General features: G+C 45.3%; 1 protein-coding gene across 1 annotated transcript; it reads left to right on the forward strand.

Annotated features, from left to right (window-relative positions):
• Positions 1–4,815: 4,815 nt before the first annotated feature.
• Positions 4,816–15,286, forward strand: LOC145414400 (uncharacterized). Its single transcript, XM_080283936.1, has 3 exons — positions 4,816–4,908; positions 7,032–7,133; positions 15,239–15,286. The coding sequence occupies exons 1-3, from the start codon at positions 4,816–4,818 to the stop codon at positions 15,284–15,286; spliced, it is 243 nt and encodes an 80-aa protein (XP_080140062.1).
• The last annotated feature ends 1,305 nt before the right edge of the window (positions 15,287–16,591 follow it).

Here is a 16,591-nt window from a genome sequence, read left to right on the forward strand (position 1 = left end):
TTGGTACCATCAGTATACTCTAGGCAGCCTCGGGGTGTAAGGCCACATTCCAATGCTTTAGGATGTAAATGGCCTGGCTCGTACCTCACCGATAAAGGCATTTCACGGGTCGCTATCACCATCATCTCAATATCCATCACGTCACTCACTAAAAACCTTTTCACCAAAATCACCATTAACTTTCACCATTAGTCATCACTACAATCATTACTACAATCTTCACCATGTCATCACCATAATCATTACTATCATCATAATCATCACAATTATTTATAATCATCATCACTGCTACAGTCACCGCTAATCACCATCACTGGGTGTAATTACTATAATCATTACTATCATCACACAATTAATATCACTACCAATCATCATCATAACCATATCCACTGCTAGTCATCACCAATTACCACTATTACTGTCATCATCACTATAATTTTCAATATAGGTGTCATTACTATAATCATTACTATAATCACCATCATTATCATTACTCATCACTATAATCACCATCACCACTGCTAGTCACCACTAAGCATCACCATCATCACTACTACAGTCATCACAATTATTTATCACTATACTCACTACTATATTCACATAATCACCACCATAACCAATCTTCATATTCACCATCACCATAGCTACCACAAACCCCCAATCATCACCACTACCATCATGACTACAATCACTAATCACCATCATCATCATCATCATTACCATCACCACTACAATCGCTAATCACCATCATCATCACCATTACCATCTCTACTACAATCACCATCATCATCACCACTACTATTCACCATCATCACAGCCCCTCAAGCAAAACAAACATGGCCTGATGCTTAAAACAAAACACAATTACATCAAGGTCTTAAAAAAAACACCTCAGTTGGACAAGATGGCTACAAATCTGTTGATATAATTCGTGAAAAACACCACGACTCTCACTCCCAAAAAAACGGATTCCCCCCAAAAACATAATAAGTCAGTTTTGCATACAGTCAAAACCACAACAATGGGTAACTGTAACAAAAAGCATAAGAGGAAGGGGGAGGAGATAGAGGTAAAAGGGGAGGAGACAACGGTGAAGGGGGAGGAGACAACGGGGAAGGGGGAGAAGACAGTGGTGAAGGGGCAGGAGGTGAAGGAGGAGGAGGGGAAGGAGGAGACCAAGCCGGGGGAGGAGAAACATGGGGAAGTGAAGAAGGCGAAGTGTAATATCTTGAAACGTTTATGTGTTTGGCTCAAAAAGGGAAAAAAGGAGAAGAGAAGGAAGGAGAAGGAGGAGGAGGAAAAGGAGGAGAGGAGGAAGGAGAAGAAACAGGAGGGGAGGAGGGCGAAAAAGGAGGAGGAGGAAAAGGAGGAGAGGAGGAAGGAGAAAAAGGAGGACGAAGAGGAAATGGAGGAGGTGAGGAAGGACCAGGAGCAGGAGGTGCGCGAGGAGAAGCAGGACGAGGAGGAGGAGCAGGAGGAGGTAAAGGAGGAGGAGGAGCAGGAGGAGGAGATGGAGGAGGAGCAGGAGGAGGAGATGGAGGAGCAGGAGGAGGAGTTGGAGGAGGAGCAGGAGCAGGAGGAGGAGATGGAGGAGGAGGAGGAGGAGGAGGAAGAGGAGCAGGAGGAGGAGGAGGAGGAGGAGGAAGAGGAGCAGGAGGGGGAGCAGGAGCAGGAGGAGATGGACATGCACAAGAAGGCAATTTGGAATCGTTTTAAAGGTTGGATGGGCCGGAAGTGGCGCAGGAAGACGATGAACAAGAAAAAGAAGTTGGAGTTATTACAGCATAAGATCCAATGTCTGGAGAAGGAAAATGCTGATCTTCATAACAAAATTAGCCATATGAGGCCGCTCCTTCTCCAGATGCATTACCGCTTGTGGAGCTTGAAGGACCAGAACCATATACTGGCGTGCCTGATTGACGAGATGGGGCATACAATGGAGGACATGGAGGATGCATGGGCCATGGATAGACTGGCGGTTCGCAACATGGCTAATCTCATTAACTTAATTACTCTGCGCAAAGATTCGTCGCTGTACCGCCGGTCGTTTATCAAGATTAGTACAACTGACGGTCAGGTGTACAAACTGGAGCGACTGGACTTCACAATTGTACATGTCCTGTCTACAATATACCTTACACAAAACTGAACAGCTTCGCCTGAAAAACAATGTTAGGAAAACAAGAGTTTAGCAGCCGTGTGAGATGGTTTGATGTGGTCAGCGATTGCCGCTAGATGTAGCACTGACGGTCCACCCCGACCCCCCGCCAGTAACGACTATCGGCACAATGGTGACTCGTTAATGGTGAAATGACACCTGGCCGGCTGGTTGTGGCATGAATAAGGCCAGGGGTCAGGGGTCAACAGCACTCAGGGATGTGGTACAGGAGGCTAGCTTCCCTCTGCCCCTGCATGACTTGGTGGGATGGACTTGTTTATCACTTACTTATTATTCTTATTCTTAATATTACCATACCTATATTGTACTGTTACCATTCCTATTATACTTATTGTACTGTTACCTTACCTATATTGTACTGTTACCATACCTATATTGTACTGTTACCATACCTATATTGTACTGTTACCATTCCTATTATCATACTTATTGTACTGTTACCTTACCTATATTGTAATGTTACCATACTTATTGTACTGTTACCATACCTATATTGTACTGTTACCATACCTATTGTTACCATACTTATTGTACTGCTACCATACCTATATTGTACTGCTACCATACCTATATGGTACTGTTACCATACCTATATTGTACTGTTACCATTCCTATTATCATACTTATTGTACTGTTACCTTACCTATATTGTACTGTTACCATACCTATATTGTACTGTTACCATATCTATATTGTACTGTTACAATTCCTATTATCATACTTATTGTACTGTTACCTTACCTATATTGTAATGTTACCATACTTATTGTACTGTTACCATACCTATATTGTACTGTTACCATACCTATTGTTTTACCATACCTATATTGTACTGTTACCATACCTATTGTTACCATACTTATTGTACTGTTACCTTACCTATATTGTACTGTTACCATACCTATATTGTACTGTTACCATATCTATATTGTGCTGTTACCATACCTATTGATACCATACTTATTGTACTGTTACCATACCTATTATCATTCTTATTGTACTGTTACCATACCTATTATCATTCTTATTGTACTGTTACCATACCTATTATCATTCTTATTGTACTGTTACCATACCTATATTGTACTGTTACCATACCTATATTGTGCTGTTACCATACCTATTATCATTCTTATTGTACTGTTACCATACTTATTGTACTGTTACCATACCTATATTGTACTGTTACCATACCTATATTGTGCTGTTACCATACCTATTATCATTCTTATTGTACTGTTACCATACTTATTGTACTGTTACCATACCTATATTGTACTGTTACCATACCTATATTGTACTGTTACCATACCTACTGTTACCATACTTATTGTACTGTTACCATACCTATATTGTACTGTACTGTACCTGGTACCTATATTTACTCTTACTTATTATTACTATTCATAACATTACCATATCTATGTACTGTACTCTTTGCTGTGAGGTGTTGTGAACAGCGCTGGGAGATTTCTGATTCTGAGGGTCAAATCGAGGCACTGACACTTCAATAAACCTTAATTTACTTACAAACACATACACTTAAATAAACCTTTACTTACACATACCTACAAACACGCCTCAGAATTAGGTTCTTTTTCCCTGTAAAACAAATAACTCAGTGTCAAATGGCCACCCTTTGCGGGATTGTGGTGTCTGGCAATAGATAGATAGATAGATAGATAGATAATCAGGTGCATTGGGTGACACTTCTAACCTAACCAAAATCACTTGCGAGCACTCCTGACCTTTGGTTCCTTCTTCCTTGCATAAAAAAAAAAAATTACAAACCTACTCAATCACAACAGGCGGTGGCCGAATCAGCAGAGAGGTGGCCTGCAGTCTGAATGGACCCAGGTTCGAATCGACGCTGGGGCAGGGAACAGTTTAAGGAATTGAATGTCATTAAAACAGACTTGACTGATCTACCACAAGACCCGCCGACATGTCATAAAAATACCCCCACCAATACCAATATGCCAGTCCTGTATGAGGCAGCCCTAGCATGTGTTCAATATGGACGGAGGGTGTTAGCGCCGAAGTGGTGACATGTAGAGGTGTATGGATGCAAGAGAGCTACTGGGTCTTGGTAACTAAGAGGTCTATGCACAGAGTTGGACACACACACACAAAAAAAAATAGGATACTAAATGAGACTACCACTACAACTATCACAACAATTACCATCCTCACTACAACTAGGACAAAACATCACTTCCTTTATAACTACAACCACCAAAACTACCATGACATCAACACCAACTACCACCATCTCCACCACAACCAACCACCATCCCCACCACAACCACAACTACCACCACTCCCACCACAACCACAACTACCACCATTCCCACCACAACCACAACTACCACCATTCCCATCACAACCACAACCACCACCACCTCCACCAAAACCAAACCTACCACCATCCCCACCACAACCATAACTACCACCATCCCCACCACAACTACCACATAACATCACTTCCTTTAATTTAACGCTCTGGGCGGAAGGGTGGAAAGGTCAGGAAGGGAAGGGGAGAGAATGGATGAGAGGAGGAAGAGAAAAGTTAAAGGAAGGGAAGAGGAGAGGAGAGATGAGGAGGGAAGACAAGAGAAGACAAGACATGACAAGAGATGAAAAGAGAAGAGGAGAGAAGAAGAGAAGAGAAGAGAAGGGAAGGGAAGAGAGAAGAGGAGAGGACGGAGGAGAAGGGAAGAAAAGAGAAGAGGAGATGAGAAGAAGAGAGGAGGGAGAGGGAAAGAAAGGAAGGGAGGGGAAAACATCAGAATAAAGGTTAAAGGGAAAGAGAGGAAGAGGAAAAGAAAGGATGGGGAGATGAGAGAGGATGAGAAAAGAAGAGGAGAGAAGGGGTGGGGAGGGGAGGGGAGACGAGGGAAAGGTAGGGGAAGGGAGGGGAGACGAGGGAAAGGTAGGGGAGGGGAGGGGAGACAAGGGAAAGGTAGGGGAGAGGAGGGGAGACGAGGGAAAGGTAGGGGAGGGGAGGGGAGACAAGGGAAAGGTAGGGGAGGGGAGGGGAGACAAGGGAAAGGTAGGGGAGGGGAGGGGAGACAAGGGAAAGGTAGGGAAGGGGAGGGGAGACGAGGGAAAGGTAGGGGAGGGGAGGGGAGACAAGGGAAAGGTAGGGGAGGGGAGACGAGGGAAAGGTAGGGGAGGGGAGAGGAGACGAGGGAAAGGTAGGGGAGGGGAGGGGAGACAAGGGAAAGGTAGGGGAGGGGAGAGGAGGGGAGACAAGGGAAAGGTAGGGGAGGGGAGAGGAGGGGAGACAAGGGAAAGGTAGGGGAGGGGAGGGGAGACGAGGGAAAGGTAGGGGAGGGATGGAAAGAGATGGGAAGGAAAGATATACTAAACTTGAAGCAGCAGGAAAGGAAGGGGAAAGAGGGAAGAGAAAACGAACAGGAAAAAAGATGAGAGGGGAAAGAAGAGGTGAATAGGAAAACAAAAAAAACAGACCAGGAAAGGAAGGGAAAAGAAAAGGGAGAGGGACAGGTGAAAGGCAAGAAAATGAAAGAAAAAGAAACTAACAAAAAAGTGAAAGAAAGAAAGAAAGAAAGAAGAGGGGGGAATGGAGAGGGAATGAGGTAAAAAAAAAAAAAAAAAAAAAAGCAGGAAAAGGAGAGAGAAGGAAAAAGGGAAAAAAACGAACGATAAAGAAGGAAAATGAAGAGGCAGGAAAAGTAAAGAGAAAGGTAGAGAAGGTGAAGAGGAAAGAGAAAGGAAAGGTCAAGGAATGGGGCAGGGAAAGGTCAAGGAAAGGGGCAGGGAAAGGTCAAGGAAACGGGCAGGAAAAGGTCAAGGAAACGGGCAGGAAAAGGTCAAGGAAAGGGGCAGGAAAAGGTCAAGGAAACGGGTAGGGAAAGGTCAAGGAAAGGGGCAGGGAAAGGTCAAGGAAACGGGCAGGAAAAGGTCAAGGAAACGGGTAGGGAAAGGTCAAGGAAAGGGGCAGGAAAAGGTCAAGGAAACGGGCAGGAAAAGGTCAAGGAAACGGGTAGGGAAAGGTCAAGGAAAGGGGCAGGGAAAGGTCAAGGAAACGGGTAGGGAAAGGTCAAGGAAAGGGGCAGGAAAAGGTCAAGGAAAGGGGCAGGGAAAGGTCAAGGAAAGGGGCAGGGAAAGGTCAAGGAAAGGGGCAGGGAAATGTCAAGGAAAGAGGTAAGAAAAGGTCAAGGAATGGGGTAAGGAAAGGTCAAGGAATGGGGTAAGGAAAGGTCAAGGCAAGGGGTAAAAAAGGTCAAGGCAAGGGGTAAGAAAAGGTCAAGGAAAGAGGTAAGAAAAGGTCAAGGAAATAGGTAAGAAAAGGTCAAGGAAAGGGGTAGGAAAAGGTCAAGGAAAGGGGTAGGAAAAGGGGTAAGAAAAGGTCAAGGAAAGGGGCAGGAAAAGGTCAAGGAAAGGGGCAGGAAAAGGTCAAGGAAAGGGGCAAGAAAAGGTCAAGGAAAGGGTCAGAAAAAGGAAAAGAAACAGGAAAGACAAGGGAAAATGAAACAGGTAGCGTAACAGGGAGGGTGATGGGACAGGGGCTGGCTGGGAAGGAGCGGGAAAGGGTTAGGAAAATATCAGGGAAGGGGCAGGAAAAGGTCAAGGGAAGGGACAGGAAAAGGAAAAGAAAAATGAAAAGACAAGGGAAAAAGAGAGAAAGAGGCACCGTGATGGGAAGGGACAGGAAAAGGAAAGACAAGGGAAAAAGAGAGAGAGAGAGGCAGCGTGATGGGAAGGGACAGGAAAAGGAAAAGGAAAAACAAGGGAAAGAGAGAGAGAGAGGCAGTGTGATGGGAAGAGACAGGAAAGGGAAAAGAAAAAGGAAAGACAAGGGAAAGAGACAAAGCATAATAGGAAGGGACAGGAAAGGGAAGAGAAAAAGGAAAAACAAGGGAAAAAGAGAGAGAAAGGCAAGGAAAGGGAAAAGAAAAAGGAAAGACATGGGAAAGAGACAGAAAGCGTGATGGGAAGAGACAGGAAAAGGAAAAGGAAAGACAAGGGAAAGAGAGAGAGAGGCAGCGTGTCGGGGAGGCTGCAGGGACAGGGGCAGGGCGGCTGTGACACAAGTAATGCATAGTAATGAATACATTGCCTTCCTAATCTCTCCCTCTTTGGCTCTACTCTCTCTCTCCCTCCACCACGCTCTCTCTCCGCTCCTCTCTCCCTCCACTTAGCTATCTCTCCCTCTTTGGGCCCTCCTCTCTCTCTCTCCCTCCACTTAACTATCTCTCCGCCGCCCTTTTGTCTCTCCCTCTTTGGTGCCTCTTTCCCTCCACCTCCCTATCTCTCTGCCTCCCTCCTGTCTCTCCCTCTTTGTGGCTCCTCCTTTCCTCCACCTCCCTATCTCTTCCTCTTTATGTCTTGCCATCTCTTCTCTTCCTTCTTATCGTTCCTCATTGGCACTCCATTTACAGGTAAGAGTCTGTGAAGTCATCAAAACAGGTGTATGTTAAGGGAAATATATTAAAAAAAAAAAAAGTGTGTGAATATTGTAGGTCTGTAAGATGGAGCCAGGATTCCGGTGGCTGCAAAGAGCTGTGAATGAGTGTGCGGCCCACTCACTAGGCATGATGCTGAGAGTTCTCCCTCTGTTGTACTTTCCTTGTTTCTGGATGAGGGAGTGAAGTGAGTGGGGTGAGGAAGGGATGGGGGGTGAAAGGAAAGAGGGAGGAAAGAGAGAGGGGGAAGAGGGGGTGAGAGGAGAGAGAGGGGAAGAGAGTGGGGACAGGGAAAGAATAAACGGTGTACAATATAGGTGAAAGAGTGAAGGAAATGAGAGGGATGAAGGAGTGAAAGGAGATGAAAGAAGGGGTGATAGAATGAAAGAGGTGAGAGAGGAGATGCAAACCGGATGCGGAAGGAATGAGTGGGATGTGAGTGGGGTGAGACGGGAGTAAGGGATCTGTTTGTCCCTCTCAGTCACCCCCTGTCACGCCTGTCCGTTCGTCTGACAGCCAACAATGACGGATGAAAGGGGGTCCGGTTGCCTACGGGACTCCCCCACCCCGTAGCAAAATGGACCCTTCCTATTGGTACAGTACTCCCCCACCCCTAGGCAAAATGGACGCTTCCCCTAATAGCGGTGAGAGGAGGCTGCCTTACTTATGGGTTTAAGTATTGATTTATTGGTGTATATCTTTATTGTTTTGTTTATCGATTTATTTATATTTATTACTATAATTTAATGATTGATTTAATTTTACTATTTTTATTATTTATTTTCGTATTTGCTGACTCTTCTGTTTATATACGGAAATGACTGATTGGTTGTGGATTGAAAAACATTCCATGGTTCAAGTTTACTGTGTGTGTGTGTGTGTGTGTGTGTGTGTGTGTGTAAATGATAGACAAGTATTTCCTGGTTACTGGTGATAAATGAATGTGTGTGTGTGTGTGTGTGTGTGTGTGTGTGTGTGTGTGTGTGTGTGTGTGTGTGTGTGTGTTAATTTTTATGCAAGTAATAGACAAGCAACTTCCTGGTTGTAAGTTGCCATTAAATTTCTCAAGAAAGACTTTTAACGAAATATAAAATCATTTCACTATTCCCTGACCAAATTGGGATCGAACTTCCGCTCTTTCAGACAGCGAATCGCACCTCTAACCACCTGACCACAAACAAATCAACCCATTAAAAAAAATAAAAAATCCAAAATGAAAAAAGTTCCTAAATATAAAAAAAAATCCAATAAAAATTAAAATCCAAAAGTCAAAAAAAAAAAATCCAAAACCCAAAACATTCCAAAATCAAAAATATAAAAAAATCTAAAAAAAAAAATCCAAAATCAAAATAATTCCAAAATCCAAAAAACTCCCCCCAAAAAAATCCAAAATCAAAAATATTTAGCACAACTTTTTAATTTCGTTTTTCCGCTCATCCGTACACAGATCAACTTTTTTTTTTTTTTTTTTTTTAATATCCGCGGCCATTATAAAAATTGTACAGGGTCAGACAGCACGTCGAAATCCGTACAATTCGCAAATACGAGTTGGTGATGAAAAGTATATTGGTTTTACAGGGTGGCAAATTCAGTTATGCAATTGCAACTGCATGATCCCTTTATATTTGCAACATGTCATTATTCTGCAATCTGTGGCCTCTCTCTCTCTCTCTCTCTCTCTCTCTCTCTCTCTCTCTCTCTCTCCAGTAGTTGCTTGTAATTTGACTCACTTACCCCCACTCACTCACTCACCCGTACTCACTCGCTCACCCCCACTCACCCACTTACCCCCACTCACTCATTCACTTACCCCCACTCACTCATTCACTCACCCCCACTCACTCATTCACTTACCCCCACTCACTCACTCACCCCCCACTCCTTCAGTCTCATCCCCACTCATTCAGCCTCTCATCCCCCCACTCCCCACTCAGCCGGTCATTTATCCCTGTTATCTGTTCGCCTTATCTCACCCACCCCTCTCCACCCACTCATGTTGTCACTCACCCCACTCACCAGACATCCATCCCCCTCACCTCACTCATCCAGCCACTCCTAATAACCCCCACTCATTTCTTACCTACCTCTCCCTTACCACGCCACTCTCGCTCACCCCACTCCCCCTCTCACCCCACTCCCTCGGGAATGCAGACAGAGGGGGAGGTGAGGGTGCAGTGGGAGTGTGTGGGGGGTAAAGTCAGGGGTCAGCGCCCCCTCTCGTATGCTCAAATTCCTATAAATCCCACCGAATCCCTAATCCCACCAAATCCCTACTAATCCCACCGAATCCCTACAAATCCCACCCAATCCTTTTTAATCCCACCTAATCCCTCCCCTCTGCTTAGACTCAACCCCTTCAGAGCGATGGCGTATTCTAAACATATTCTATCAAGCGACTTATTTTCACTACTAGGCAACTCCCCGCGGTGGCCCAGTGGTAAGGGTCGCTGCCTAGGAAAGTGACGGTCCGAAGATACAAGATACAGATTACTAACTTGCTTATGTACTTACTTAATTACTTGCATATTCATTTACTTATTTCCTTATTTATTTGTTTATTTACGCACTTACCGTACTTACTTATTTACGTATTTTTACTTATGTTACTTATTATACTTATTTCCTTACTTTTTGGAGGGAGGGCTGATGTGGTCTTCTCTTGTCTCTTGTTCTGTCTGGAATAAGAAATAAATGTTACTTCTCTCTATACATGTGAAGAATGTTTTTTAAAATTGTTATGCCTCCTCTACTTCCTTAATAATAATAATAATAATAATAATAATAATAATAATAATAATAATACCGGTAATACTACTACTACTACTACTAATAATAATAATAGTAGTAGTAGTAGTAGTAAATTAAATAGGGAAAAAATATACTCTTTCCATACTTCTCGCTCTTCCTAAAATAGTAGTAGTAGTAGTAGTAATAGTAGTAGTAGTGGTGGTAGTAGTAGTAGTAGTAGTAGTAGTAGTAGTAGTAGTAGTAGTAATAATAATAATAATAATAATAATAATAGTAATAATAATAAAAATAAATATAGATTGTAAATGCATCACGAGGAAAAATGTACACGTCCCTAGCTCTTCCTAAAATAATAATAACAATAATAATAATAATAATAATAAATTTTAGCAAGAAGAAAAACACTCCCCATGCCACTTGTACCAAAAACAATATATAAGAAAATTAAAGAAAAGAACTACTGAATCTGTCCATCTTTCTCTCAAAAAAAAAAAAAATAGTGTAGAATCTTGCCATCTTTTGTTCTTCCTAAAAAAATCTTACTCTTTACAGCTCTCTCTCTCTCTCTCTCTCTCTCTCTCTCTCTCTCTCTCTCTCTCTCTCTCTCTCTCTCTCTCTCATATTAGTCCATATTCTCTTTTTTGTCTATCTTTTTCCACATTACCTCGCTCTCTCTCTCTCTCTAAATCCTCTTTTCCTCCTTCACTTCTTCCTTCGCTCTTCCCTCCCTCTTTTTTTATCTACTGCAGCGTTCCTCCTCCTCCTCCTCCTCCTCCTCTCTCTCTCCAGTGTTGCGTGCGGGTGTGGGCTGGACCGCAGAGCTGGACCGCCAATTATCTCAGCTCTATTACAGCCCTTGTGGACCAGCGATGTGGAGGAGTTATAGCCTGCGTGAAAGGTGGAGGGCTGGTGTGGATTGGGGTGGAGTGAGGGTGGAAGGGGTGAGTGGGTGGTGTGGGTATTTGGGGGTGAGTGGGTGGAGGGCTGCGATGGGAGGGGTGGGTGGGTTGTGTGGGTATGTGGGGGGTGGGAAAGGTGGAGTGGGGGTGGAAGGATTGCAGTGCTGGGGTGGACTGGGTGGGTGGGTGGGTGTGCTGTGGGGAAGAGAAAGGTGGAATGGGGGTGGGGTGCGTGTGGGTGTGAGAAGGTGGGTGGTGTGGGTATGTGAGGGTGGAAGAGGTGGAGTGTTGCAGTGGCCTGGGTGGGGTGTGGTGGGGTGGGGTGGGGTGTGGTGTGGTGTAGGTATATGGGGGTGAGAAAGATGGAGTGTTGCAAGGGGATTCGGTGGGTTGGTAGGGGTGGTGGTGGGGGTGATAGTGAGGGTGGAGTGAGAGTGTGAAAGTGGAGTGCTAGAGTGGATTGGGTGGGGTGGGTGGCCGTGGTCAGGGTGGATGAGATGAAGGCGAGGAGAAATGAGGGATGGAATGGGATAGGACAGTGGATAGACTGGGATGGAATGAGTGTGGAGTGAGAGTGGAATGATAAGGGTATGATGAATGTGGAGTGTTGGAGTGGATTTAGTCAGTGGATCGTGAGTAGGTGTGGAGTGGGTGGTTGGGGAGGGTGGGGAGGGATGATGAAAGGAAGTGAGTGGGGTGAGATAGTGGGGGTGTTGTGGGTAGGGTGAAGCTGAGGTTTTGGTGGGGTTCTGGTGGGGTTTGTGGGGTGAGTAATTTTGTTGACGGAGTGGGGTGTGGTGGAGGTGGGGTGTTAGTGGGGTGGAGTGGGGTGAAGGTGGGGTGTTAGTGGGGTGAGCGTGAAGTGTTATGGCCTATGAAAGACTAGAATGAAGATAAATTACTGGTGTGAGAGTTGTATGGGGTGAGGGGAGATATTTGTACACACACACACACACACACACACACACACACACACACACACACACACACACACACACACACACACACACACACACACACACACACACACACACACACACACATTCCAACTCGTCCTAAAATCGCCATCTCTCCATCACGAATACTGGGTTGCACCAATAGATTAACACAACAACAGAATGCCAGTCACGAAGAAGTGCAATGGGAAGGGTGCAGAGCCGTAACACTGTCTTTTTCTGCCACTGAGCTACGTGAAATAAGCTCCAAAAGGACGAAACTCTGAGCCAGGTTGACGTGAAAAGACTATGGTTTAAAATTAGTCTGTCTACCTGTCTACTATGGCAAATCAGGTCAGGTAAGAATCTAATTACCTGAGAGAGAGAGAGAGAGAGAGAGAGAGAGAGAGAGAGAGAGAGAGAGAGAGAGTGAAGACAAGAAATGTAGGGTGGGTGAGGGTTGGAAGGTGAGGCTGAGGTTGGGGTGAGGCTGAGGTTGGGGTGAGGCTGAGGTTGAGGTCGGGGTGAATTTAAAGTGCTGTGAGCTTGAGGTGGGGGGTGAGGTTGAGGTGGGGTGGGGGGTGAGGTTGAGGTGGGAGTGAGGTTGAGGTGGGGTGTGGCGTTGCAAGTAATAATAATAATAATAATAATAATAGTAGTAGTAGTAGCAGTAGCAGCAGTAGTAATAGTAGTAATAATAATAAACATGCCACCTGCCTGCTAATTAGTTATGTGCTAGGGTAAACTAGGTGAGCCAAATTCTAATTATACGCAAAAGAAAAGAACAAAAGACAAGCACAATGGAGTGGTGTGGTGTGGTAGATAGAGTGAGCATGTGAGAGTAGAGTGAGAGTGAGATGAGGTCAAAGAGGTGATATGTAAAGGCAGAATGAGGATGATGTGACAGTGGGGTAAGGGTGAGGTTGAGATGAGGTCAGAGAGGTGATATGTGTAGGAAGAATGAAATAAGAGTGAGGATGGTGTGAGAGTGAGGTAAGGGTGAGGCTGAAGTGGGGTCTGAGAGGTGGTATGTGGAGGCAGAGTGAAGGTAGAGAGACGGTGTAAGGGAAGGGGGAGAGAGGATAAGGGGATAAGGGGCCTACTCCTTTATAAACTGCGAGTATTAGGATAAAATGACAAGTTATTTAAGCCTTATCAATTGAGAGGAACTATATTACCTGAAGATTTAATTACAGGTGTGAGAAGAGGACAGAAAGATAGGAGGGATGGTGTGAGGTGATGGGTGAGGGTGGGGAGATAGGGTGACGGGGGGTGGAGGGGATATGGTGAGGGGGGTGGAGGGGATATGGTGAGGGGGAGGGTGGGGGGAATGAGGTAAGTGGGAAGGTGGGGGGAATAAGGTGAGGGGGAGGGCGATATAAAGGTGGGGGAGAGAGAGTGAGGATGCTGTTTGAGTGAAAAAGAGTGAGAGTAAAATGGGGTGAGGGCAAAGAGGCAGTGTGTGTTTGTAGAGTGAACACAAAATACTGACTTAGAGTGTTGTCTGGCTAGAGTGAGCGGTGTATAAGAAGGAAGGAAAGGTAACAAGGCGCCCACCTGTCTCTAATGAGCTGTCTGCTAGGGCAAACTAGGTCAAACAGGGTCCAATTACACCCTTGAGAAAAGAACTGAGAAGGAAAGATGGATGGAGTGAGGGTGAGGGTGAGGGTGAGGAGGAGGACGAGAACGAAGGTGTCTGGTAAGTGTGGTTAGAATGAAGGTAGAATGCTAGTATGATAGTGGTCTGTAGCGAGAGGGTTTACACAGGAATAGAGCTAATAACAAAATGCCTTCTAGATTATACAGAGGACGTACGCTGCGATAAAATAGGTGAAACACGACACAATTACGTGTCTCAGGAAAGGACACGAGAAAAGAAAGTTGGGCCAGTGCTGAGTTGGTGGGTGGGGTGAGGATGAAGTGAAGTAGGGGTTGGTGGGTGTGAAGTGGGGTAGGGGTGGGGTGAGTGTGAAGTGGGGTAGGGGTGGGGTAAGGGTGAGGGAAGGTGAGATGGCATGATGATGGGGTAGGATGGCAGACTACAGCTGTGAAAAATGACAGAGGTAAGAATAGGATCTACTTAGAAATAAACACTGATAAGAAAATCCATATCAGTTTATCATGAGAGAAGGACAGGCAGGGAAGAAGGGTGGCGTGATGTAGGCTTGGTGGGGGTAAAGGATAAGAAAGCGTTTTTCTTTTTATGCAAAACCATGACAAAAGGAGAGAAAAATTAGAAATGAGGGAAGGGGAGTTGATGAAGGTGAGGTGAGGTGTGGGAAGGGGTGAAGTTACATGGGGTGGAGTGAAGTTGTGTGAAATGAGGTACCCTACAGTGGGGTGGGGTGAGGTTGCGTGGGGTTGGGTAGGGTGAGATGAGGTGTGAAGTGGGATGGGGTGAAGCTGCGTGAAGTGGGGTGGGGTACGGTGGGGTTGGGTGAGGTTGGGTAAGGTGTGGGATGGGGTGGATAAAGAAGAAGAAAGGAAAATAATGTAGTGGAGATTTTACAAGAAACCAGGAAGCAGGAGGAAGGAAAGAAGATAATTACACCTGGGCAGAGGTAGGACAAATCCGGAAGTTTATGGCGAGACAGAATGACTTTATCTGCGTAAAATACTGCACGCGGGGCCACGGTGGAAGGTGGCAGCGGGATATTTAGTGGTGTCAAACGAGAAGGGAAGGACAGCCAGCGTGTCAGAAGGTGCCACATATAAAGCAGATGCGAAGAAGACGAAGCTCAGTCCTTTGGTGTCAAACGAGAAGGGGATATTGGTAATTGTGTCATGTGTCGTATATATAAAGTTGATATGAATAGGAGGGTGTTCATGTTAGTGGTGCCATACGAGGAAATTACAGCAATCGTGTCAGGTGTCATATATAAAGATACAGACTTGCCTTAGAGGTGTCACATTGAAGGCACAGTATCAAAGGCATTACATTTACTTAACAAGAAATATATTACACTTATCAGGCCAGGGGGTGTCAAATATGGCCGACCGCTGATATGAACCGGAAGTATTTGTGTCACAGGTGTCGTGTGGCAGGTGGCAGGTAAAGGGCCAGTATTCTCGCCGGTTGAGGAAGCTCCCTAACACCTTTTCCTTAGCGATTTATTTTACTTATTACACCTTACTGTCCTCAAGCTCCCTAACACCTTTTCCTTAGCGATTTATTTTGCTTATTACACCATACTGTCCTCAAGCTCCCTAACACCTTTTCCTTAGCGATTTATTTTACTTATTACACTTTACTGTCCTCAAGCTCCCTAACACCTTTTCCTTAGCGATTTATTTTACTTATTACACCATACTGTCCTCAAGCTCCCTAACACCTTTTCCTTAGCGATTTATTTCACTTATAACACCTTACTGTCCTCAAGCTCGCTAACACCTTTTCCTTAGCGATTTATTTTACTTATTACACTTTACTGTCCTCAAGCTCCCTAACACTTTTTCCTTAGCGATATATTTTACTTATTACACCATACTGTCCTCAAGCTCCCTAACACCTTTTCCTTTGCGATTTATTTCACTTATTACACCTTACTGTCCTCAAGCTCGCTAACACCTTTTCCTTAGCGATTCATTTTACTTATTACACTATACTGACCTAAAGCTCCCTAACACCTTTTCCTTAGCGATTTATATTACTTATTACACCCTACTGTTCTGTGTCCCATAAATCCTTCCAATACCATTCCATACCGAATGTACAAAAGGACATGAACCAGGCATATCTAAAAACAAATAGCTAAGGAAGAGGTGTTAGGGAGCTTCCTTTCCAGACGTAAATGAGAGTGTACAAGGTGTCGAGGGAAAAATTAATCACCCTCCATCAGGTGTCACACAGGTATTACACAAACCGGAAGTACTGCATAGGGGAGGGGGATATAACAGACCCCCCCCACCTGTAATTTTTGTCACCTGAGATTAATTAGACGGGGGTGACACAGCAGGGGGGGAGGGGGAAAGGGGGTGGGGAGGGGGAGAAGAGGGGCTGGGAGGCAGACAGGAAAGGGGAGAAGGGAACGAAGGAACTGGTGAGGGGAACAAAAGGGGTAGGGGGAGAAGGGGGGGAGGGGAGGGGAAGGGAAGAAAGAGGGGAGGAGAAGGGAAGAATGAGGGGAGGGGAGGGAGAGAAAGGGGAGAGGGGGAAAGGGGAAGGAAGAATGGGGCTGGGAGAGGGTAAGAAAGCTGGGGGAGAGGAACAGGCTCGGTAGAGGGGGAAAGAGGGAAAGGACAGGAGGAAGGGGACAGGGTAGGGGGGCAGGGGGGGAAGGAAGGGGCTGGGGAAGGGGCAGGGGAGGGGGCAGGGGCAGACGGGGGGGCACTACGGGGTGAGGTATTAGCCACTCTCAAGCCCCAACTTCCATAATTAACCCAGAGAGCAAACTTCCC

Source organism: Coenobita brevimanus, chromosome 99 (genome assembly GCF_032717465.1).
Source record: "Coenobita brevimanus isolate Jiangsu-jjx chromosome 99, ASM3271746v2, whole genome shotgun sequence".
In the NCBI taxonomy this organism is placed as follows: Eukaryota; Metazoa; Arthropoda; class Malacostraca; order Decapoda; family Coenobitidae; genus Coenobita; species Coenobita brevimanus.